We start from the raw sequence: 26,808 nt of genomic DNA on the forward strand, positions 1-26,808 counted from the left end.
ATAAAAGTGTGGACTAAGAATGTAAAAAGACGTATAATCTAGTATAATAATGTAAACAAAATGTGTGAGGAATTTAAAAAAATAATATTGCTTCGCATAATGTCATAAATAAAATGTCATAAAATAATGAAACTCATAAATGAACGTTTAAGTCATATTGATGAAGGGATGTTGGGTAATACTTGTCGACATGAACAAAAGAAAAAAGAAAAATACTATAGACATTTTGACATGGAGTCAAAATTTATAATTTACCTCGGTGAGAGTAGCGAATCCGAAAATTCATCATTTGATTTTTCAAGTAGCGATTCAGAATCATTATAAATAAATAAACATTAAATTACGTAATAACTGTTTTTCTTTAAACAGCCGTAACCCCTAAATAACTGTATTTGTACCCGACTGTACCTCTTGTCACGCACACAAAGTCACTGTGTATGTACAAGGGTTACCCACACATAAGGCCGCGCGCAAGACTGAGTTGAACTTACTATACCATGTTAAGTTTTCAATAAATAAAACGATACAACTGTTGTTTTTTTTAAACGCTGGGGTAAACAAGATACATCCAACGATACCCTGATGTTTCGAATGATATGAGATGATAAAGAATATTAGAAACTTGTACATACATACATACCAGATTTCAAAATAGCAAGGTTTAAAATAAAACAACAAATTAATCCATTTCAACACAGTCTCCTATATTTACAACGATATTTTCAAATTACATTTAAATGCATGATAATCAGTATAATACAAATCTCACTAATATTTTACATAGATAAAACGTTCAAAGATAAAAGTACATGGAGTACGTATTTTTAAAATTAATTAAAATCGTGATTTTCTTACATATCTTAGTGGCCGAACACGTAAACGCCATTTTCTTTAAAAAAAGGGAGTTTTTTTTTTACTCCATTGTTGTTACGCTAATTGTGATTTTAGCACCGCATAAAATGATGTTTAAGTATTCGAGCCATTATTGGGTTATTGAGATCTACAATAATTTCATTAATTTGTATTGAGTTACATTAGACGGAATATCAAATTGCAACAAATGTATGTAGCAGCTTCCTGACGTGACCTTTTTTAATAAGTCAAAATTCGGCCTAGGAATACGCTTATAATATGAATTAAATTATAACTGCAATCATTTGTGCTTTAAAAAGAAAAAAATAAACAATTATATATTAGTTTTTCGCTAAATAACGTCGACGGAACAATTTTGCGTAGGTACATCCCTAATTACACCATATTAAATGACATGTATAACAAATAAATACATCTATACTAATATTATAAAGCTGAAGAGTTTGTTTGATTGTTTGTTTGTTTGTTTGAACGCGCTAATCTCAGGAACTACTGGTCTGATTTGAAAATTTCTTTCAGTGTTAGATAGCCCATTTATCGAGGAAGGCTATAGGCTACTTTTTATCCTGGTACGGGAAGTAGTTCCCACGGGATGCGGGTGAAACCGCTGGCAGAAGCTAGTGATGAATATATACGTTACATAATAGTGAACTATTAAGTATTCACGTGCGCTTATATACAAATCTTAACATTAGACAACTGGCTAATAGCGACCACTTAGTACATAGTTGTAACTCAACTTGGCAGTATTGTGTATACGATGGTAATAAACAGTGATTTCTTAATTAGAGGAAATTAGTAGCTACATACATAATTAACTTAGGATATCCGAAAATACATTCACAAATTCACAGCTGATAAACAATTTCCTAGCCACTATCAATTGCACGCATTTTATTTAATTGTAAAGTTCTTGTGAGTGGCCCTACACACATCCAAAAAATGGGACATCATTACCCTAAGTTCTTGATCCGAAAATCAAAAATAGTGGAGGTTTTAAAACTACATAAACCTAAAAATAACGTTTTTTTTTTCTTCTTTAATATCATTTTGTGACATCCGATAAATATATATTACACAAAAATATTTGCAATAAAAACAATGTCAGCTTATAAACTAAATAAATATTTCTTAGTTAGTGGTAAACATTTAGATCCACACAACCGTACGCAATATAAAATAAAATATTGTCCCTAGTATTATACAAAAAGGTACGTTTTTAATGCCAGCTGCCGACTGCAGCTGCCGACTAGCACATACCTCGACTGCATTAAATCGGCCGCATCTCCACTACTGGTTCGTATTTATTCACATGAAACCGTTTTGGATCGGAGCGGCAGCAGCACGTGAAGTCACCCTCAGACATCGACCGCTTTCATGCAGTCGCTGCAAGTGCGGTCGACAGTTGCAGTGGACAACTCACATTCAAAACGTACCTTAACATTCGTCTTTATATAATTTACAATTCATATTGTAATTTGGGGCAATTTTAGACGAACCGCATAATAAAAATTACATCATCATTTATCATTCACGGACAATCCAGTTAAACTCGCAACGATTCCTTAGCGAATGCCATTTTCATCATTGGGGGAAATTGTTATAATTCGTTTAAAATAGACGAGAACTGAGATTATACATATGAGCATTTTTGTGCCAAATAACCATTAGGTTGATTTCAACCAAATATTACATAGGTCGTCATTACATGACAACATTATACACAGTTTATTTAAAAGTTACAATTACGTCTACATTTAATTATGAATAGTTAAACATTCAGTCGAAATGTTGTATTTCCAATCTCCTAAGAGTAATATGTTACGCTTTCATTAACTTTAATACATACGACAATAATTATTGAAAAACTTAAGACAATTATTGATTGCATTTCGATACTGCTTCTTGTCTTTTTATTCTTAAGTTTATTTGAGTAAATAATGATTCATTTGAGTAGTTACAAAATCATAGGTGATATATGTAGTAACAAGAAAGAATCCTATGTATGTTTTTATCTCAAGATATTGAATTTCAGTTACCTAATATTTGAGTACCTATTAAACACTTACATTAAGTTATCAAGTGCGTTCAATCGACGAAATTCGAGTTTCTTCCTTCTCACATCTATTGTAGATAACTAGTATTTCTTATTAAGAGTCTGGTTTATGAATACGGATCTCACTTCCATGGGGCAGAGCGTGACGACGCCGCTCGGTAACGGGTTCCGCACGTTCACGAATGTTAGAGAACTATCGTATACGTTTTCTGCAGATACATCTACTAAATCCGATATTGGCAGCTGTAAAAATGAAACCATGTGCTAAAATAATGCTACAATTTTATTTTTTTCAAACTAAAAAAAAATTGTTAACTTATACCTCAGTGGGAGTAACATTATTTTTGATAAAGGACAATGCTGATGAAGTATGAGAAAAAAACCCAGGCCCGGCGCAAAAGAAATGTAACTCAAATTATAGGTAAAAATAAGTAATTAAATATTACATAGGGGGCATCATCGAAATCAGTGGCTATATGCGTGAAATTGCTATTCGAATGTTAACATCTGCGGTACATTGCTACTCGAGATTTTAGAGGTAACATAATGTATTAGTAAAAGGAACAGCAAACAGATACAGAGTGTACATAATGACATGTTTATGGCAACTTCTCCACTATTCTACCTACTTTTACTAAAACACAGGATGATGAACTAAAACACGATATGAATGTACTTTTCATTTTAATAATAATGCTTAAAAGTCATCGATTCTTTATTTCTAACACGACGATGATCCAAAAATGTTGCGGGATGCGCGAACTGTTCCTCATGTCTAGCCCACCCTAAGTAATGTAAAACGCTCATGACGCGATGACGTGGGCGCTGCAGCCTGTACTTCGGTATTGATTTATCATTTTGGAGAAGCTTATTAACTACTTGCCATATTACTTGTTTGTTGTTTCAGATAGCACTTTAATTAAACTATAAGCCCCAGCTGCTCATGTTACCCCTTTAAAAAATCAAATTGCAATTTCATACATTTAGCCATTGATTTCGATGATGCCTCCTATGCAGTAGTTCATTACTTATTATTACCTATAATTTGAGTTACTTTTCGTTTGCGCCGGGCTTGGGTTTTTTTTGAGCATTGTCCTTTATTTTTATTTTTTTTCCATGACCCCTCCCCCGGGAGAACAACTTCTCGCAACCGCGTAAATAGCACTGTGTAAACACAGGTTTTAGTTTAATTTCAGTGTAACGAGTAAATCGGTTCAGCCTTTTTAGCATAAAAACGCGACAGACAACGTATTTATAATACTAGTAAGTAATTCGCATTATTACCTGTTCATCTCCCGATTGGTACCACTTGGAGATCTCAGGGCTGCCGTAGCAGTGCTCGAGGTACACTCGCTGCAGCGTCATGCCCATGCCGTGCATCACGCCGTCTTTATTCTGTTAACAAATATATATCTTTAATTAAGTTGAACAATAGTTAATTGTGTATCAAGAGTGCTAAGTTGCTTTTTACCCGCGGGCTCAATTTTGATGACCGAGCCAGCGAAGGATAGTAAGTAGTAAGTAAGGATAGTGTTTCAAAAATTAGAACCTGAGCGATAGCGAGGGAATCAAAAGAGCACAAGGTGAAAAATCTTTGCACTCGAACGCAACACGTATCTTTTCATCCCACCTCATCGAGGAAATTACTAAGATTAAGAAAATGGGACGCACATGTCAAATTAAAAATATCCTATTAAAATTATTATTACAATAATTATTTATTTAAAAACTCAGTTTAAAAATGTAATGAATAAATGAATGAAATTTAAAATCGAACCAAAACAATAAAAAAAGAATAATTTCATCCAACTTCATGGAGGAAATTACTAAATGCAAAAGAAAATGGCGCGTTCATATGACTATCAAATTAAAAAGAAGTACCTATTAAAGTTAGTTTATTTAAAGCCTCTTTTATAGAGGGAAGACATGCATTAAGGAGGGATTTTACCAAAATCATAGAGGAAATACATAGGGGAGTTCATGGTATACATAAGGAAGTACATAGAGGAGTTCATAAAGTGTACATAGGGAAATACATAGGGCAGTTCATAGTGTACATAAGAAAATACATAGGGGCGTACATAGAGTGTACATAAGGAAATACATAGGGCAGTTCATAGTGTACATAAGAAAATACATAGGGGCGTACATAGAGTGTACATAGGGAAATACATAGGGCAGTTCATAGTGTACATAAGGAAATACATAGGGACGTCCATAGACTGTACATAAGGAAATGCATAGGGCAGTTCATAGTGTACATAAGGAAATACATAGGGGCGTACATAGTGTACATAAGGAAATACATAGGGGCGTACATAGAGTGTACATAAGGAAATACATAGGGGCGTACATAGAGTGTACATAAGGAAATACCTAGGGGAGTTCATAGAGTGTACATAAGGAAATACAAAGGGCAGTTCATAGTGTACATAAGGAAATACGTAGGGCAGTTCATAGAGTGTACATAAGGAAATACATAGAGCAGTTCATAGAGTGTACACAAGGAAATACATAGGGACGTCCATAGACTGTACATAAGGAAATGCATAGGGCAGTTCATAGTGTACATGAGGAAATACATAGGGGCGTACATAGAGTGTAAATAAGGAAATACATAGGGCAGTTCATAGTGTACATAAGGAAATACATAGGGCAGTTCATAGTGTACATAAGGAAATACATAGGACAGTTCATAGTGTACATAAGGAAATACATAGGGCAGTTCATAGTGTACATAAGGAAATACATAGGGGAGTACATACAGTGTACATAAGGAAATACAAAGGGGAGTTCTTAGAGTGTACATAAGGAAATACATAGGGGAGTTCATAGTGTACATAAGGAAATACATAGGGGCGTACATAGAGTGTACATAAGGAAATACATAGGGGCGTACATAGAGTGTACATAAGGAAATACACAGGGCAGTTCATAGTGTACATAAGGAAATACATAGGGCAGTTCATAGTGTACATAAGGAAATACATAGGGCAGTTCATAGTGTACATAAGGAAATACATAGGGGAGTTCATAGTGTACATAAGGAAATACATAGGGGAGTTCATAGTGTACATAAGGAAATACATAGGGCAGTTCATAGTGTACATAAGGAAATACATAGGGGAGTTCATAGAGTGTACATAAGGAAATACATAGGGGAGTTCATAGTGTACATAAGGAAATACATAGGGCAGTTCATAGTGTACATAAGGAAATACATAGGGGAGTTCATAGAGTGTACATAAGGAAATACATAGAGCAGTTCATAGAGTGTACACAAGGAAATACATAGGGACGTCCATAGACTGTACATAAGGAAATACATAGGGCAGTTCATAGTGTACATAAGGAAATACATAGGGGAGTTCATAGTGTACATAAGGAAATACATAGGGCAGTTCATAGTGTACATAAGGAAATACATAGGGGAGTTCACAGAGTGTACATAAGGAAATACATAGAGCAGTTCATAGAGTGTACACAAGGAAATACATAGGGACGTCCATAGACTGTACATAAGGAAATACATAGGGCAGTTCATAGTGTACATAAGGAAATACATAGGGCAGTTCATAGTGTACATAAGGAAATACATAGGGGAGTTCATAGAGTGTACATAAGGAAATACATAGGGGAGTTCATAGTGTACATAAGGAAATACATAGGGCAGTTCATAGTGTACATAAGGAAATACATAGGGGAGTTCATAGAGTGTACATAAGGAAATACATAGAGCAGTTCATAGAGTGTACACAAGGAAATACATAGGGACGTCCATAGACTGTACATAAGGAAATACATAGGGCAGTTCATAGTGTACATAAGGAAATACATAGGGGAGTTCATAGTGTACATAAGGAAATACATAGGGCAGTTCATAGTGTACATAAGGAAATACATAGGGGAGTTCACAGAGTGTACATAAGGAAATACATAGAGCAGTTCATAGAGTGTACACAAGGAAATACATAGGGACGTCCATAGACTGTACATAAGGAAATACATAGGGCAGTTCATAGTGTACATAAGGAAATACATAGGGGCGTACATAGAGTGTAAATAAGGAAATACATAGGGCAGTTCATAGTGTACATAAGGAAATACATAGGGCAGTTCATAGTGTACCTAAGGAAATACATAGGGCAGTTCATAGTGTACATAAGGAAATACATAGGGCAGTTCATAGTGTACCTAAGGAAATACATAGGGCAGTTCATAGTGTACATAAGGAAATACATAGGGCAGTTCATAGTGTACATAAGGAAATACATAGGGCAGTTCATAGTGTACATAAGGAAATACATAGGGGAGTACATACAGTGTACATAAGGAAATACAAAGGGGAGTTCTTAGAGTGTACATAAGGAAATACATAGGGGAGTTCATAGTGTACATGTATACTAGTATTATAAAGCTGAAGAGTTTGTTTGTTTGTTTGAAAGTTAAGGTTTTCAAAACATTAGTTACTTTTTATCGTTTTTTGTGCTTGATATAAACCATATAATTGTACTAGCGACCCGCCCCGGCTTCGCATGGGATAACAGTATTTCCCCACTATTTAATGTATGTTATTATACATATAAACCTTCCTCTTGAAACTGCTAAAAAAAACTGCATGAAAATCCGTTGCGTAGTTTTGAAGATTTAAGCGTACAAAGGGACATAGGGACAGTAAAGCGACTTTGTTTTATATTATGTAGTGAAGTATGAATGATAAATAACGTGCTCACCTTAGCAGTGACATGCGAGTGGAAGGCCGCAAGCACGAGGTCGGCGTGGTTGGCGGTGGCGCGGGAATACCCCACGCGGCCGTCCTGCTTGCTGCTGTAGTGCATGGCGATCAGCGGCTGCAGCAGGTACTGCTGGGATACGTGAGCTCCTAGTGTCAGCTGTCCTGACGGGTGTTCTGATGGGGTTCGCTTCTGGAATTTTAAACAAAAATTGCGTTTGAGAGTGGCTAGTTTAGGAACTATGGAGTCCGAAACCTGGCTTTTTACCGGGTCTTTCAAATAATCACAGAATGTGAAAGAGCATGGAGCAAACCAAGCGAAAACACACGTGGACAATCTTACAACGGGCTGTTGAGATTCATCCGCAGCTTTTTCACTGACTACGACGCTCGAACACACGCGCTTTAAGATTACTTCGATTCAACTTTAGTTTGATATAATCGTAGAGCTATCTAGCCCTCACCATGTCATTTTAGAGCTATCTCATGTTAATTTGACAACCAACGTCTTGATTCGTGATTAGTCTTTCTTTTGCTTTGACTTACCTCACAAGTTTTCTTAGCGTTCTCAATAATAAGCTTGAAAGTGTGTCTGGTCCTGATGTTGTCGAGGACACCCTGCGCCATACCTCTGTTGTCATCTCGACTCAGTCGTCTGTCTTGCATAATCTGGATGAGAAAATACACATTTTACAATTGCATAAAAAAAAAACTTGTTTTTGACGTCAATAAAAGTATTGCAATGTACGTAGGCTGTACTGGGTTTTCAATAACACTTTAATTTATAGAAAACGTTAACACAACACAATCTAATAGTAGGGGGATAGTATAGTTACAAGCTTTTTTCATATCTCATTCAAGACCCCTGTTTGGTAATAAAAAAACATCCGATCCTGGGAAGAATATTCTTTGATTAAATGCGAGTGTTCCTGTAACAGCAAAACTCATGCAAATTTCTGTTAATAGAAATTGAATTTTCTGTTCCTGATGTAAGTTTTAAAAAGGGAAGTTTGTTGTCTTACCTCAATCTGTCCGGATTGTAACGCAGCCATTCCTAGCGGCGTCGACGTTAGCACCGTGAATCTAAACTTGTCGTCTTCTATATACGTAGCAGCCGGCAGCGGGTAGAAGTTCGCTTGTAGTGGAATCTTCTCGAAGTAGCGACGCTTTATCATCTGCGGGAGAAGGGAAATAAGTAAATATTTTTATAGGATTGTGAAAATAAGGTATAATTTATGCAAGGCTGATACGTACAGTAGTATTTGTCACAATTGCAATGAAATCTGGTCTAATAAGTTTGAACCTTTGGATATAAGATCGAAATCAAATACCGTGGTACAGCACAACTGATCATAATGGTGTTCTCTAATTAAATAATTTATTATATGAATCTATTCGGCAATACATGTGATTTTAATACAAGATAATTCTTTAGTTTCGTATGTGTAAATGACATAAAAATTCTTAACCGACTTCAAAAATTTATTATCAACTAGCAGATCCCGCGAATTTCGTATCGTTCAAACCTTCCCTGGACCTCTACAAACATTTTAAAACCAAAATCAGCTCAATCGGCCCAGCCGTACTCGAGTTTTAATCAGACTAACGAACAACAATTCATTTTTATTTATATAGATTATTTTCATTTTTTCTTTCAATAATTTTAGCAGAGTACTTGTCAGAATTGGCAGAAAGTTTTAGGTAGATGATTGAAGTCAGCGTTTTTTTTGGAAAACGTTAAATAAATTTAACGGTTCCTCTGTTCTCAGCTCCACATATAATATCTAACCTGCATGCCATTAAGGTCTGTATAGAAGACGTCTCCATTCTTGACGGCGGTGCGCAGGCGCAGTGCTAGTTCCAGGTCATCCACTGCCGGGTCTATCAGTAACGTGTTGCTGATCTCTACTTCACTATGTGGGAGGGAGGGATTGTTGTGGACCGAGATCTGGGGGGAAACACAATGTTATATTAAAAAGTTTACACGTACTTAAGAGGGAAGTGAATGAGGTCTTATGACTGCTAGCTAACTCCAGTGATTTCAGGCGGAATCGGAAGTTTCATCTGTTTTCAATGACATATTGAATAATTTGCGTTTAGCACACATTCAATAATTTGTTCTTACTTATATCAATTCAATTACCTTATGAAGTTTGACATTTGTGAACAAGATTGAAAACACTAAAAAAGAGCCAGAAATTAAATATGCTCCGACTCTTCGAATCGAAAGAATTTCGTACGTTGACTATTTTTTACCTGTCTCTGTTACACTCGCGTTAATAATATTATATTGTCATCATGATCACGCGGAATCCTATATACATAATATTATTCAATTTATTAAACATAAATTTCAACACATTCAATATAAATTATAATTAAATATAGCGTATTATAAATGAACTCACAGCTAACACAATATCGGCGGCTTTAGGCGAGTTGAGCGCTGCATACAGGGTCGCCTTGTATATGCCCTCCGTGAGCACGATCTCGGGGAAGGCGTCGGGCTTGAAGTCCGTGGCGGGGCCGGACGGGATGAATAGGTACGCGCCGCTGTTGTTGTCCTTGCCGCGCTGGCTGTCGTATCTAGGGGAAAAATAATAAATATATATGTCTGTATGTAAAATATTACAACTTTAACACAAAGGCACGATTTAGTCAGTAGGGTATACAACACTAAGGTATATCCCAAATTAAATATATTAATCCATTTAACCAAAATAGGTAGGTAATAAGGGGTAGGTAACGCCATAAGCTACTTCGCAAAATTTGGAAAATCAGGATTATAACATACAATCAGCATTCAAGATAAAGCAGTCGTACTCAAGTGAACCTTAAAAAGATATAAGCTTCAAAATTGAGTGGCAAGATTTCACCCCCACATTTTGCATACATAGATACATTGGAAGTAAAATAGTCTTTTGAAAATGTTCTAATTAAGCCACGAAAATGTATGTATCTCTTCCTAGCTTTTCAAACATCTAAGTGGAATTTTGGCATAAAATACTTTGTATGAACTACCAGACAATACACCCTTTTAACTCCTAAAACCTAGACAACAAAAACTCACTGCGCAAAATCCATATGAACAGGCACAGTGGTGCCCTTTGGTGACACAATAGCCTTAATCAGCCCATTCATAGTGGCCACCACTCTCGTACTGTTCCCGGCTTGTATGGTAATGTCTTCCATGAGACGGGCTGATGGCTGCTCTATGGGGAACATCTTCGGTAGGTCCACTGTCCAGTAGTCTGCGTTGTACACTCGGACGCGAGAGTAGGATGTGTATCTGGGGAAGAAGATGGTGTTAATAAAGTTGGAGGTGTGACCAAAAATGTTCTGACCATTTGACGAAAATAGGTACTTAACTAAGGTTTTCAATTTTGTTACGACCTTTTACACAGAAACCTATGAAACAATTTATTGCTGAAACTGAGTTTTTCAATAAAATGTAAGTGCCTATCAGACGTGTTCTTTGTGTGTGGTGCACAAGGAATAATACCGACTCGTATAACGCTTGTTCAAGCCTCATAGTGTTGTATAGTTTCTTCAACTGTACGTGGCGAATTTTGCCAGTTCAACACTGGCAACATAATGAATAATATCCCCACCAATATTTCAAATATATTTATGAAACCTAGTAGATAGTGAGAACCAGTAGATTGGCAGTAACTGGAATTAACAGCTGGGTAACTGGGATCAACAACTAGGTTTCTTTAACCTTCTACCAATAAACAATAATAAAAAATATTCTATTCTAAACAAAGTATACTCACTTATTAAGCCTCTAAGTGCCACAGTATAGACAGTGAGAGCTAAAGGTTCCACGACGGCTGGGAAGGACAGTTGGTACTTGTTGGCCGCGAATGCAAGGTCTTACTACTGGCCACATCTCTTTCAACCTACTACTTATTAACAAAGTATACTTACTTATTAAGCCTAGTGCTATCTCTAAGTGCCACAGTGTAGACAGTGAGAGCTAAAGGTTCCACGACGGCTGGGAAGGACAGTTGGTACTTATTGGCTGCGAAGGCAAGGCGTCGGTCGCCGGCCACTACTGGAGATATTTGTGCCATCATTGGGTTGCCTTCGGGGTCGAACAGCTGGAGAAAAGATAATCATATTTTACTTATTGACTTCCCAAAGAGGAGGGGGTACTCAATTCAGAAAACAGAAAAGATTGATTTAATTAACCAAGGGGCTGTATCTAGAACCATTACCTAAAATGTGAGGAATTATATGTTAAATAGCCTACAATGCTCAAAAATTTGGTTCACCTTATGACTCTTAATAGCCTGGCTGAAATATAAACGGGTCATCATTCTTATTCATTTATTCTTAACTACACTATTTTTACTTTTGTCCCTATCTCTCACGCTCTATGTCAATCTTCAAGATAAGAACTAAGTTTTATTTATTTATTTATACTTTATGTACAAAATTGGTACATTGGCGGACTAAGTGCCTTAAATCTTAACCATTTTAAATAAAATCTGCATTATTTTTTATTGTTTCACTCACCTCAACATGCGGCGACGACACCAACAAAGTCATAATCTCATGCCGTTTAAAAGCCAGCGCGTTATACAGCACAATCCTTCTCGAAGGTGATACCGCATCCAAAGCTATAGTGATCCTGGTCGGAATCTCGTCATGAGACCGCCAGATGTCGTCCACGTCGAAGTAAATGTCTTCTTGAGGTTGGTCCACTATTAACGGCTGGTTGAGAAGGTAGTAAGCGGCTTGTTGGATTGCCGATTGGCTGTATTTTATTGCTGTTAGTAATCTGGAATTTTAATAAAAATAATTAGTACATTTTTTGTAATATTAGTCTTCTTTTTTATGGTGTTAAAATTTTTGGAATATCATGGAGATAATTCTGGTCCCAAAAAAACCCATCCATTGTACACCCCTCTTTGCGTTCCGGGAATGCTTTCCTTGACTGCCAGCAAGCAACTCATCGTTGCTGCCGGTAGTTGAATAACATTGTGCCCAGTGGTTGAGGTGATATGAAGTTCTCTTTCTCAATTTAGACCCGGATGGGGATAAAAAGTAGCATATGACCTTCTTCAAATTCTAAGCTACCTGTCCACCACTTTTATTTATTTATTCAAAACTTTCTGCACATTTTGTACGATGGCGGACTTTCAGTACTTTTATCAGTGCTTGAGTTGTAAATCCTACTGACTTCTTAGCATAGTCCTCCCGCACGTCGTCCCGGGATGTGCCGGTGACGCCGTCGTGGTGCTGGAACAGTGCCAGCGCCCGCCGCGCCTGCTCCACGCGGTCTCGAAGTTGCAGGGACATTATGTTCGACACCACGCCCGCCGAACAAGCTTGACCTGTTATTATTTCTGCTGCCCTGTGAATCATGACAAAATGGGATAACTGCCATAACAAAAACAAAAAAAACATGTGAGATACACGTTTTGAGGGCTCTTTTCTTTTGACGTTCGAAAAGTGCCGCAACTACTCACATTGCCGGCAGACTTATGCCGAGCGGATGCCACCGGCACAATATACAAGCAGGAAATTTGTGCTTCCATGATGGAAAGCCAGCGCTTGTAATGCAGCCGATAAGCTGCAATACTTGATCGTTTACCCAAACATCTGCAATATTACGGCCTGCCAGCGGCGACACCTACCCTTTAGGAATCAGTTATTTAATTCTCTATACCGATGCGATTAGAAATAATGACTCATAGTCCGCTGAGGCTGAGGGAAAATTAAATATAAGGTACTGTGTCACTATCAGTAAAGAAAAGAATCATGTTGTTACGGGATTAAATCGTCCCTGTATATAGACTCTTATGTCTACCGAAATGCAACATTCTTAATGGTGGCCTGTCTGACAAATATAATAAATACTCAATATGCCAATCTTACCTGACATAAGCCAACAGCACTCTATCCATGTTCTTATAGAACGGCCGGGACGTGTAATACCCGCTCCAGTAATGCTGGTTCCTGTCAGCGTAAGTGAAGAAATCTCCCGACAGTACGGGGAAGTCGCTGGCTTTGACTTCTGCGTGAACCGCCTTGAAGTAGTCTTGGAGAGTGCCGAATTGAACCTGAAAAATATGACTTTGGAGTTCAACATTTTTTTACAGCCGCACTAGTCGATTCATCATAAGGTTAAGCCCATGCTCGCAGTCTGCCTATGGATGAGTGACCATTAATATCATAATGAGTAACTGAAGGCACGTTAAATTGGCAGAAGATACGGGTATTCAGATTCACCAGGGAGTCTCACAGCTAGTCTTGCCAAGGTATCCAGGTTGCCTAGGTCACTAGGTCAAGAGGTCAAATAGGCAGCTGCTCCATGTAAAACACTGGTACTCAGCCGCCTCCCGTTAGATTGGAAGCCAACTTCAACATAATTGGAAAATATCGTGGCATATGATGAGATAGTCAAGAGTCTGAGGAAAGACGTAGGCTACTTTTGATGCACTTGCGGGAAGTGGTTCTCTCGGGAAATTGATGGAATCGCAGGGAAGATCTAGCATTGGAATAATTCACCAAAATACAAAACGTACCTCAGCATTCCAAGCGTCATTATTATTAATGAAATCGATGAGTATCTCATAGTTCTGGTACTGATTGTCCCACTCGTTGGACCGGTCGTACCGGAAGTCGTCCCCGAGCGGGAACATTACCACGTTACTTCTGTACAGCTGGGCCTTTTTACGCCATTGGTCTAGAATTGTTTGGGCCCTGAAAATATTTTTGGTCTTACTACAAAAAATTAAACATGTGTCAAACACTTGTCTAAAAAATGTGTCGCTGCAAAATGGACCTTATTTCAACGTCATAATCTGACATGTTTTTAGACAAGTGTTAAACTGACGTTGAAAAGTTTTTGTGGTAAGACGGTTTTTAGACAGTTTCCATATACTGGTCACAAACAGCGACGGATAAAGAAAGATTTCCATCTTTAGCTATGGCTTTACCCCAGCACTCGGACAGCATAGCCTAAATAAAGGAAATAAAAAAATCATAGACTCATTTGAAATATTAGTTATTCTATTGGTGTTAATACAGCAAAATTTAGCAGTGCTTTAACAATTGTCTAACCAAATATTCCCATATTTTTTAAACATGTACAATCTTTGTAATAACACTGTTTTTGTTTTTGTTACAATGTATAATAGGGAATGATAAGTAGGGATTGTTTATAATTATTTGGTCGATTGACACAGATTTTGTCATGCAATTTCCTTGTATTGGCCTTATTATTTTTAGCTTTATATCAATAACGAATTTACCTTGCACACTGTCGTATTTATTTATTTTATGTTTCTTTATTTCAGGCAACTGGAGCCCAAAAGTACAAGCTATATAAAAAAATAACATTACAATACTTATAAACTAATATTACTCATAAGTTAATATTTATTTGTTTTTTACCTTTCTTGTACATTTTTCTCAGTGATCTTTCGTGGCGCTACACCCCACGGACAAGTGACTCCGTTACCCGGCAGTCTTTTGAAATCAAATTGACAACACACCTACAAACAAGACAGATTTTAATACAACATAACTTACTACATATAAGGTGCTTTATTATTACCTGCCAGGACTTAAATGGGGGTAGTATTGCCTTTATAGATTACAATAGTGAAGAAATTTCGTTCCCCGGAACAGTCGATTCAATTTGAGACATTAAACAAGTTAAATTAACATTGGCTCTACTCTGCATAACGTGGTTCATAAACTACGCGCGGAGTGTCGCTTCGTCAATGAAAACAACTGCTATCTCTTTCTATCTGTTCTGCAAAAGTGGCAACGCACAACTCTACTGGATGGTTTTAAACTAAAAAATTATTTTTTTTGGTATGAAAAAGAAATATGATAAATAATCAATTATTTATCTTTACTATTGTAATCTATAAACGCAATACTACCCCCCATTCAAGTCCTGGCAGGTAATAATAAAGCACCTTATATTTACATGACCTTATTGCTATGGTAATAAGAAGCATTCTAGAATGACAACAAAGTACTGATGATGTAAATAGAAGCAAATCAGACAACTCTGAATCTGATAGAAGTCTGACAACCAGTCTTACCAAGCGTTATTGGGTTGCCCGGGTAACTGGGTTGAGGAGGTCAGATAGGCAGTCGCTCCTTGTAAAAATCTGGTATTCAGCTGCCTTCGGTTAGACTGGAAGCCGACCGTAACATAGTTGGGAAAAGGCTCGGAAAAGGGATTTAAATAGAAGCAGAAATATGCGTGCAGTAATTTTTGCTAAGTATATTTAAGCCCAAGTTACACAAGTTCTTTATAAAACAACTGTTTGCTTAAAAACGTTTTGTTGTTGGTAAACTTGGGCTTCAAGTGCGTATTATGATAAATAGTTAATTAACCTTAGGATTAGGTCCACAGGAATGAGGTACGTCGTAAGAATAGAAAGGCATCATGTGTGTAAACATGTCCGTTTTGCCGACACCGTCTGCAAAACAAAACCTATTGAATTATTGGGATTAGGAACAGGTTTTTCAATAGAAGTGGAAATGAAGTATGTATGTATAAACTGTGAAATCTCACAAATGCTATTGTATTTGGTTGGCAATAGGAAGAGAGAGGGGAAGCGTAAAAATAGGCCATGCGATTTATAAACAAAACTCGTTTTTAAATTGTTGAACTGTTTCTGATGAAATTTCAGTACAGCAAATTATAATATTATTTTTGAAGGATCCATTTGACTTTCGAGGACATCTAAATTAGGGACTATATTTTGACTCCAAATAGTCAGTCAAGTACCAATGCAACTTTTCTAAGTGTATCTTAGACACCAATGACTGTGTTTCGGATGGCACGTTAAACTGTAGGTCCCGGCTGTCATTGAACATCCTTGGCAGTCGTTACGGGTAGACAGAAGCCAGTAAGTCTGACACCAGCCTAACCAAGGGGTATTGGGTTGCCCGGGTAACAGGGTTCAGGGGGTCAGATAGGGCAGTCGCTCCTTGTAAAGCACTGGTACTCAGTTAGACAGAAAGCCGACGAGAAACGGGCTCGGAGGATGATGATTTTGACTCCAAATATTAGAAAAACACATTACAAAGATTCAAAATAACAAAAGAACATACCCCACAACTGCCTCCACTTAAACTCCAACTGCTTATTAGAAGCTAATTCCTTCTTCACTCTATAATGCACCCTCTGTATTACCGAGTTCTCAAAGCCAGCCAACTTGAGCAAATACGGCTGGGTACTAGAGTAACCAAACGGATCGATGGCCCAAGCATTCTTAGGTATATAGCCCATGTTATCTATAAGCCATTGATGACCAGTGGTCAGTTGACGAATGATGGAAAGCCAGTGGGAGTTAGCCTCGTCGTTCATCACCCAACCGCCTGTCACAATTTCTATTTTGCCTGACTTTAGAAGGCTGCAAAGAAAAATAAGTCATGTAAGTGTGTGAAAGTGTTAAGGGTAATCAAGGCTGGTAGTTTTCGAAAGAATTACGACGCGTAGCAGCCGTGTCTCCGGACGCAAAAACTAACCGTTTCATTAAATGATGGCTGAGTTTTGGTTGCAATAAGAAAAAAAATGTAGACACTAGTTGACAGTATATACGACGGTGACAGTATATAAAGCTTATATTGGGGGATCTCTATTACCAACAGTGTACAAACAATACTAAATTATAAGATTGATGATCATTATAACCTGTCATTTATTACTGAATCAAATGAAAATTTCGCGAGAGAAACGGCGTTCTCTCTGTTCTATTAGGATCATTTTCCCTAGTAAGTTATTTCATAAATACCTCAAGAACGCAGCCTTATCCTTCTCTGTAGCATCACTATTCCACCAGAGCGACAGGAAGCTGATCTCGGCCCATATAAACTTCCTCCCGATGCCTTCCGATAGCTTCTCCACCATGTTGTTGAATATCGCGCGCGTTTGCGTCTTGTAGTAGTTCTCGAAAGTCTTTATCCAGCCTGTAATGTTTTGTCAACATCATTTCATATTCTCTGAATCGTATGACGGATTTTAAACCGACTTAAAAAAAGGAGGATCTCAGTTTTATCTGTTTGTATGCTTGTGCGCGATTGTTGCAGGTTTGGCTAAACCGAATTTATGCGGTTTTCAAGATAGTTTTTGCCAGACTTAGGAAAGGTTTTAGGTTAAAATTGAAGTCGGACTTTCTTTTTGTAAAAGTTTTCTTTTTTAATTTTTTTCACAACCGCATCATGTGATTATTTTTACTTCGTTTAGTTTGCAGAAGGTGCTTGGAAGCATGTAGCATGGAATGACAACGTTTTTGTTCTCTGTGTGATATGATAGTTATAGATAGGCAAAAAGAAAGGATAGATGTAAAAACATAAGAGGTACCTATTGTAAAAAACTCGTTCATGGTCAGTCAATCGCAAATTCTAGTTTTAACTAAAATTTTCCTCAACCGAATTTACTTAATCTTTCCTTCAGATGAATATTAAATAAACAATATTTACATAATATGTACTGTTCGTCACACGATAATACATACATATTTAATTACTAGCTTCTGCCAGCGATTCCGCCTAAGATTTGGACTTTGTGCAAAGAGAGGAAGAAATAATAATCACCAGCCTAGCCAATTATCTAAATATATGCGTACATAGCCCATTGTGATGAGTGAGAGTGTTATAAACGTCAGAGTAGACAAATGTAATCAGAAAACTCTTAACTGCTTAGCTATCGGAAGTTACACGTGTTATTGTGAGTCAACCATAAAAGATAGACATATGCTGTCGTGGGATATATTTTGCATAATTTTAAGGAGAACATTTCCGTTATACATGCTTTTTATATAGCTTTAACCATTAAGGCTGCACACGCGACGAAAGCTTAAAAAATGGAGTAACTTTTCCCGTTTTGTAAACATTTCCCTTCACTGCTCTGCTCCTATTGATCGTAGCGTGATGAAATGTATCCTATAACCTGCCCAGGAGTATGAAGAATAATTGTACCAAGTTTCGTTAAAATCCGTCCAGTAGTTTTTGTTTCCATAACGAACATACAGACAGACAGACAGACAAAAATTTTACTAATTGCATTTTTGGCATCAGTATCGATCACTAATTACCCCCTGATAGTTATTTTGAAAATATATTCAATGTACAGAATTGACCTCTCTACAGATTTATTATAAGTACAGATTTAGTTTTTTTACCTAATATCTGAATGCCTAATTTTGCTGTGCGAGACTACATGATAACAGACCACCTTATCTTGTACAGTGTAAAAGAAATTAATCAAACAAACAAATACATGCCTATACAAATTCATTTATTTCATATACCTACGGCATATGTATACATTTATTAATTTTGCTTACATATTTATTAATCCTCTTATTTATACGACTGCTGAAACTGACCTGAAAATGACAAATGTACATGGACAATGAAATATTTCTAAATATCCATAACTGAACCACTTTTTTCAACATAGGTAATTTAATTTCTATATATCAAAAAAGTTAGGCAGATGGAGGAAAAGGCTAGGCAGATGATGATGATCTTGAATTAACTTACCCATAAAACTTTACTTTTATTTTGACTTAAAATGTAAAAAATAGTAGATTTTTACCTGGATCATTATGCGAGTGTGGCACAATAAAAACTTTAAGCTTATTCTTCTGACTCCACTGGTCCTCTTGATAATCTATTTCCCAACCCTGCTTCCAGACTCCGCCGTCTAGATCATCGAATAAGATTCTCTCATACATTGACAGCATCTAAAACAATTATTTACAAAAAAGTTAAGGCACCTTGACAAATAAAAATACCGCTTAATAGTATGGAACTAAAGTTGATTGTGAATGAACCTCCATTTTGGGAAGTCGGTTAAAAATCAATGTTACAGTAGCAATTTTTTGTACTATCTATACCTACCAACGTATTGTGCCAGCAAAAAAAAATGTCATCACACTTTAAATTGATATCCATATACTTTGCAGTCTCAAAAGTTTTGTGAAAAAATTACTGTATTTGTATTTTTACGGCGACATACGAGTCACACACGCTCACATACTACATACAACATTTTGCGATTTTATCTTTATAATTGCCTTATTAATACAACTGATTGGCTTAAGATAAAAAATGCTACTGAATAAAGTACCTACCTACTGTTATCGGAATCAATTTCACTTTGACATTAATTTAAAATTAAATACAAGCATGAATTTTTAGTTAGGCTCATTTTTCATTCACGCAACTCTTACTAGAGTTACGAAAAGTTATGTTACTATAACTTATCAATAAATACCAAGTACTTTACGTGGCTGCATCAATATGTTAACATATGTTTGTCAATTTTAATGGTTCAATTGTATTTTTTTTCTTCTAGCTTGAGTTGTCCAACTGCTGGGCAACATTCTCTCTATAGTAACTAGCATAAGTACACAATAAGTGCTCCGCCTAGGGAATAGCTAGTTCTAAATAAAATAGTACCTGTATATCTGTTTTGGGTACAGATAACTTCTGTATGGGGCACGAAGACTCGTTGAATGGAACTCTCATCTTCGGTGGCTCATCTCCAACAGCCTTAACTTCTTTAGCCTTCTGCGGTTCCCGGTACACAATCTCTTTGGGCCTCTTCTGAGGAGGATGGTACTCCTGAGACTGTTCCACCATCTGGTCCACGGCAGATTTAATTTCTCCGACAACTACATGGTGCTGGTTTAATTCATTCTCTATGTGACGCAGCTTGGATTCAAATGATGACCATTTTGTCTAAAATGAATGGATTTTCTTTTATCAGGTACATATTATTATATAGTGTTATTTTATTCTCAAAGATTATTTATTATTTATTTAGTAGATGGAACTATGGAGAATTAATTGACCACATTTATTTACAGAGAGCATACCTACTATAATATTAAAGAGTTTCTCGCTGAAAAAGTATTAGATTTTAAGTAGGATATGTTTATAATATAATTTAGCAAATATTTGCATGCCATTGCAAACGGCAAACATGTTTTTAAGCACATATTCAATTGTACCATCTTACAAACATGCACCTGCGTGTGTATTTTTGTATACACATCACAGTGTTTGATTTCACTCAAAAAAATTCCCTATGCTGTTTGTCGCATAAATGAATCAAGGAATGCGTTTAAAATGATTTCCCGTCTACTGTAATTCCAATCGATTATTTACGTATTTCAGGTCCTCCTCCTGACGTATGGCACAAATGCAAATCAACACCTTGTAGATTTGTAATAAAGGAAATTAATCAACTCTAAAAATAATATAGGAAAACAATCGAACTAAACATCAAGGTCCACGGTCAACGGTCAAGTTGTGTGACAACCCTAACATACAATTTTGAAATTCAATAACTCCCAAGCGCGATAGTGGAACGTATTTTTTTTATCAACGATAGACCTAATTGAGAACAATCTTTGTGTGCTACTCACAAGCCGCACTTTTAAGTCATTTAAGGGAAAAAAAATAAAAACAAAAATCTGAAAAAGTAATAATAACTCAGTGACCAAAGGTGATAATTCAAAAATCAAAACTGGGGAATAAGCGCCAAATGATCCTTCATGGAACTATGTATATCAAAAAAATATATTTATCGTAATTAGTTACGCTTACACAATTTCTTTATAGATTTTTCTAGGTCAAAGTTATGAAATTGATATTATTTTTTATAAAAAAAAAAGTATATGAAATAGACACGTGGGTGTTCTACTCTTCCATTTTAAACACATTCCTTGATTCATTTATGCGACAAACAGCATAGGGAATTTTTTTGAGTCAAATCAAACACTGTGCACATGTTTATGGCAAATAAATTATTCTATTCTATTTGTTATTGCACCTGATACATAAATAAATTTTTTCTTATTGATTTTAAAATAAACATTGCACATAACAAGATGAAACAATACCTTTAATAAATAGCTTGAGAATAAAGTGGGCATCAAATTAAAATTTGGTGACACAAACCAGACTTATAGGGCCTAATAATCTATACTAATATAATGAAGACGAAACATTTTTTTATAGTATCCTTAAGGCTCCAAAACTACTGAACTAGTTTATTTTTTTTTTAATTGTTGGAAAACTAGACTCTTCCTGAGAAACATAAGCTATATGTTATCTAGGTTTGGACAGTATTCCCACAGGATGTGGGTGAAGCCATGGGAAAACATCATAGTCTTTTATAAATAAAATCAATGAAGTTGTTTTAGATAAATAAAAATGAAAATCACAAAATAAAAAATGATGTACAGCCCTTTCACACGGCAGTCCAGTTTTGCGGGACCGGCATTTTACTGTATCCTGCAAAACTGAACTACGTGTGAACACAGCGTCCGTTTTTGCAGGATTCCCGCTTTTTACTGGACGAACGATCAAGTTTCAAGTGACAAAACCGAATCGCACAAATCGACGGGAACAGCATTTTGCAGGATCCTGCATGTGTTAGATTATTGTATATTTCTTGATTTTAACTATCTTTGTAAACGAACTTTAAATGTCAAATATTGAATATTTTTACTGTCTCTGTAAACGCACATGAAAACGAGGGTACCTTTATGTAATTGTTTTATGTTCATTAAATTTTATATCTAAAATCTTACATGTTTAATGATAAAATAAATATTAAAATTATCGTTATAAGTTTTAAATAAGATTTGGTGTGTTTAAATTAGTTTATTTCAATTGTGAATTTAGTTATTTGTGTATAAAGCTTACTCGTCTGTGATTGGTCAATTGTGGCGGGATAGTATGACTGTTCGAAATAATGTTTTAAAATAGTCATGGCACTTTTCTGGTGGACGTTGAGGTGTAGACAACTCACGAAAGTTAAGTATTCTTCCTGATTTATATTTTCTTACTGTGATGTGATTATTGTAATTGTCGTTTTATGTATTATTGTGCTGATGTTTAAAATGTATAGTGATCTATCGCTTTATACATGTCTTTAAGATATATTTATGCTGTATTACATAGGGTTACCATATGGAATTATTTCTTTATGATATATATGATTTATCTTTTAATGGGTTATAACCATACAGACAGAATTGTGTTGCTGGGGAGTTTGTTCCACCACTTCTTCTTCCCAGCAAAAACACATAGGAAGTGGTGAAGGGTGGGCGTTTTGGGGGCTGTCTATTGTAAAATCCTGACGTTCTAAAAGTGCTGTTTTGCAGCCAAGTTTGAATAAATGATTTTTCATTTCGATTTGATATTGATCATAGAAAATGTTTTATTTATTTTTTTATACCTTTATGTTTATTCCTTGCTTTCTACACTTATTCTTGGGATTTCAATAATTAACTAATACATTAAATTGCTCTATTATGTATCAAAACCTAACATCAGAAGTGGGATAGCCCTGCCTCAATTATATTTTTTTAACATATGGCCTTGTTTCAGGATGGATACTGAGACAATCGTTAAATCAAAATAATGATGTGGCGCTTCCAGTCTTTGATCTGAAAAAAAAAGCGACAACGGTGCTACCAGGTGGTGCAACAACATTGAAACGGTCGCCAAGGATCTCACCTGGAGTAGCTTAAGAACAGTGGCTAAGCCAGGTAAGGCCCTTAAAGGGTCTGCTTTGATTTGGTTGGATCGAACGTTGTGTCTACAGTGGTTTATGTTGAATACGGCTTGTAATCATTTGTCAGACTGGCCAAGCGGTTTGTAGAAGGTTCAGACTTAACTGTTAAAAAATCAACCGGTTTTACTCCAATTCGATTACTTATTGGCTGTAATGCCAAAATTCCATCAATTCACTCTCGCCTTAATGATGTTAATGTTTCTGAACCTAGTACTTATTGATGTCAGGGTAGATCGAGAATTAGCACGACATCGGTTTCAATCGAAGGCCATTAAATTTCAAAATCGTTTTGATGCTTGTAGGCGAAATACTACAAATTTTGAGATTGGAAATAAGGTATTTGTCAATGTGTTTTATGTTTATATATATTTTGTATATAGTATTTTATTTTTAGTTTTTGTATGTTGTAAAGATAAGTAGTTTAAGTCTGTATATATTTAGCTAAAATAACCTAAATAAAAATGTGCTGTGTATATCAATCAAAATCATATGGTACATATACTATAATTTGTATTCTTCCTAATGATAGGTATACTTTGAGGGGTCTAGGTAATTCACGAAATATTATTAGTGCTAAGAATAAATTTAGACGTTGATGATAATGAGTCTGAATGATATACATTTATATATTTTTGTAATGATTGTTGTTTATTTTGTTAGTTGCTTAAAAATAAATCGATTATATATAAAATCATTGTATTAACGAATAATGTGTGGCTGTGCCTGTGGCTGTGCATGTGGCTGTGCCTGTGGCTGTGGCTGTGCCTGTGGCTGTGCCTGTGGCTGTGCCTGTGGCTGTGCCTGTGGCTGTGCCTGTGGCTGTGCCTGTGGCTGTGCCTGTGGCTGTGCCTGTGGCTGTGCCTGTGGCTGTGCCTGTGGCTGTGCCTGTGGCTGTGCCTGTGGCTGTGCCTGTGGCTGTGGCTGTGCCTGTGGCTGTGCCTGTGGCTGTGCCTGTGGCTGTGCCTGTGGCTGTGCCTGTGGCTGTGCCTGTGGCTGTGCCAATAATAATTTGTTTTGTAAAGAAATAATAATTTGTTTTGTAAAGAAATAATTTGTTTTGTAAAGAAATAATAATTTGTTTCGTAAAGAGGTACTTCGAGAGCGAAGTACAGGTCAGTATGGCCGTGTTAGATTATTGTATATTTCTTGATTTTAACTATCTTTGTAAACGAACTTTAAATGTCAAATATTGAATATTTTTACTGTCTCTGTAAACGCACATGAAAACGAGGGTACCTTTATGTAATTGTTTTATGTTCATTAAATTTTATATCTAAAATCTTACATGTTTAATGATAAAATAAATATTAAAATTATCGTTATAAGTTTTAAATAAGATTTGGTGTGTTTAAATTAGTTTATTTCAATTGTGAATTTAGTTATTTGTGTATAAAGCTTACTCGTCTGTGATTGGTCAATTGTGGCGGGATAGTATGACTGTTCGAAATAATGTTTTAAAATAGTCATGGCACTTTTCTGGTGGACGTTGAGGTGTAGACAACTCACGAAAGTTAAGTATTCTTCCTGATTTATATTTTCTTACTGTGATGTGATTATTGTAATTGTCGTTTTATGTATTATTGTGCTGATGTTTAAAATGTATAGTGATCTATCGCTTTATACATGTCTTTAAGATATATTTATGCTGTATTACATAGGGTTACCATATGGAATTATTTCTTTATGATATATATGATTTATCTTTTAATGGGTTATAACCATACAGACAGAATTGTGTTGCTGGGGAGTTTGTTCCACCACTTCTTCTTCCCAGCAAAAACACATAGGAAGTGGTGAAGGGTGGGCGTTTTGGGGGCTGTCTATTGTAAAATCCTGACGTTCTAAAAGTGCTGTTTTGCAGCCAAGTTTGAATAAATGATTTTTCATTTCGATTTGATATTGATCATAGAAAATGTTTTATTTATTTTTTTATACCTTTATGTTTATTCCTTGCTTTCTACACTTATTCTTGGGATTTCAATAATTAACTAATACATTAAATTGCTCTATTATGTATCAAAATCTAACACATGCGGTTTGCTCATGTGAACACTAGCATATAATATCTTTTGCGATCAAACGGGATCCTGCAAAAAACTGGACTGCCGTGTGAAAGAGCCGGTAAATGTGTAAAAGAACTTACTTGTGAAGGTTTGAAAAAAAGAGAACACTTTATTTTCAGAATACCAACTAAATAATAATGAATTTTAAAGAATGCCAATTTTAAGTGGAAATAGGTAACTGTATAGTTTGTACAACGTTATTGCTTTGATAAGAACCTTGTTTACGTGTGGCAATTTTTACATATTAGATTTTTCAATACCATGTTGTTCCTAACTCAACTATTGACAGGCTTAGAGTAGCTTGTTAAAGAATTATTAAAAAAATATGACCTTTTATGTGCCTAGTAGTGATGTTGTGATACCAAAGATGATTTAAATAACATAACATAAATTATAGATGACTCACAGAGTTTCTGGTGAGTGTGCTGACCTATTCAAGAGTAAGAATCACACAATATAACATACAATAATATAGACATCATTATGCTCAATAAGATTAGAAAGTAACTTGTAACTAGTTACAAAAGATACTTACATCAACATCGGGTGCTGGTTTTATGCTTGGCAATTTGAAACTCAAATCGGTCACCACATACAATATAAAAATAAACGCAATTATGCATGTTGTCCAAAACACAGCTGATAATCTTCTGATCCTCATCTTTCTACCTAATAAATAAAAAAACAATGTAATCGGACGCAGCAACATGACGAGTTCTATACTTATTACTAACAAAAGTACATAATTTTGTTTTGATAACTAGAAGCGAACTTCAGATGATCGTTAAAATTCTTTACCAATAAGCTTGCAGTAAAATACAGCCAAAATACACGACTGAACCGAAGTAGAAACACGTAAGGCGTCCACGACATTTGCTTTCCAAGAAGCCGGTAAACTATTAATTGTAATATTCCAACAACATTGATAATAACAACAAATAATTACCTTGCTATCGCAGTTATAATTCTGGCTGTTTATACTGTTTTATGACACGAAAACATAATTCTTTTACCACTTAAAAAATATATGTCGCTTATTATGACGTTTAGTGCTAAATAATTGATAGATAACGACGACGGTGTTGGCACTAAATTTACACATGTCATATATGGTTTGCTATCGAATATGTGAAATTGGTTTGTAAACAGCTCAAAGCAAAAATAACCGCAGCTACTATCTACCTAAGTACATTGAAAAGTAATGAACGTTTATTAAACGAAAAGCATATACATTTTCTTTTGTGCTCTGGCAACACTTTCACTGACATTTTATCCGCGTCAGACTGGCATGTCATTTGTCATTGCTGCGCTGTCAATGTCGTTGCGTGCGGATATTCTCATTTTTCACACAAACAGACAAAGTGAATAATTATAATTTTTCAGGCACAAAACATTTTTGCGTGAAGTAAAAAAAAAATATCGTAAATCAGTTATGAATGAAAGTATGAATTTAGTTTTGTATATTAGACTGGTCATGCAGATTATAGGGGAAGGCGCTTATTTGGAT

The 26,808-nt window shown here is 35.8% G+C and overlaps 1 protein-coding gene across 2 annotated transcripts; it reads right to left on the reverse strand.

Annotated features, from left to right (window-relative positions):
- Positions 1-679: 679 nt before the first annotated feature.
- Positions 680-26,487, reverse strand: LOC124640060 (alpha-mannosidase 2). Of its 2 annotated transcripts, XM_047177661.1 has the most exons (21): positions 26,248-26,487; positions 25,837-25,970; positions 20,109-20,390; positions 19,243-19,390; positions 17,435-17,609; positions 16,752-17,053; positions 16,029-16,114; positions 15,069-15,169; positions 14,198-14,375; positions 13,548-13,732; positions 12,850-13,023; positions 12,183-12,447; positions 11,592-11,764; positions 10,732-10,950; positions 10,070-10,247; positions 9,451-9,609; positions 8,684-8,836; positions 8,208-8,330; positions 7,663-7,854; positions 4,214-4,324; positions 680-3,172 (listed from the first exon to the last, which is right to left on the reverse strand). In XM_047177661.1, the coding sequence occupies exons 2-21, from the start codon at positions 25,960-25,962 to the stop codon at positions 3,011-3,013; spliced, it is 3,492 nt and encodes a 1,163-aa protein (XP_047033617.1). In that variant the 5' UTR covers positions 25,963-25,970; positions 26,248-26,487; the 3' UTR covers positions 680-3,010. The 2 variants fall into 2 exon arrangements, with proteins under 2 accessions (XP_047033617.1, XP_047033618.1); XM_047177662.1 differs by lacking the exons at positions 10,070-10,247; positions 10,732-10,950; positions 11,592-11,764.
- Positions 26,488-26,808: the final 321 nt, after the last annotated feature.

Source organism: Helicoverpa zea, chromosome 20, assembly GCF_022581195.2.
Source record: "Helicoverpa zea isolate HzStark_Cry1AcR chromosome 20, ilHelZeax1.1, whole genome shotgun sequence".
Classification (NCBI taxonomy): Eukaryota; Metazoa; Arthropoda; class Insecta; order Lepidoptera; family Noctuidae; genus Helicoverpa; species Helicoverpa zea.

Excerpts from the sequence above, each read along its gene's own strand:
- LOC124640060 (XM_047177661.1), bottom strand. The coding sequence starts at position 25,962 with ATGAGGATCAGAAGATTATCAGCTGTGTTTTGGACAACATGCATAATT. Across the intron at positions 19,391-20,108 it reads TACCCAAAACAGATATACAG|ATGCTGTCAATGTATGAGAG; the intron begins GTACTATTTTAT and ends TAATTGTTTTAG. Across the intron at positions 14,376-15,068 it reads GAGAAAAATGTACAAGAAAG|GGCCCAAACAATTCTAGACC; the intron begins GTAAAAAACAAA and ends AAATATTTTCAG.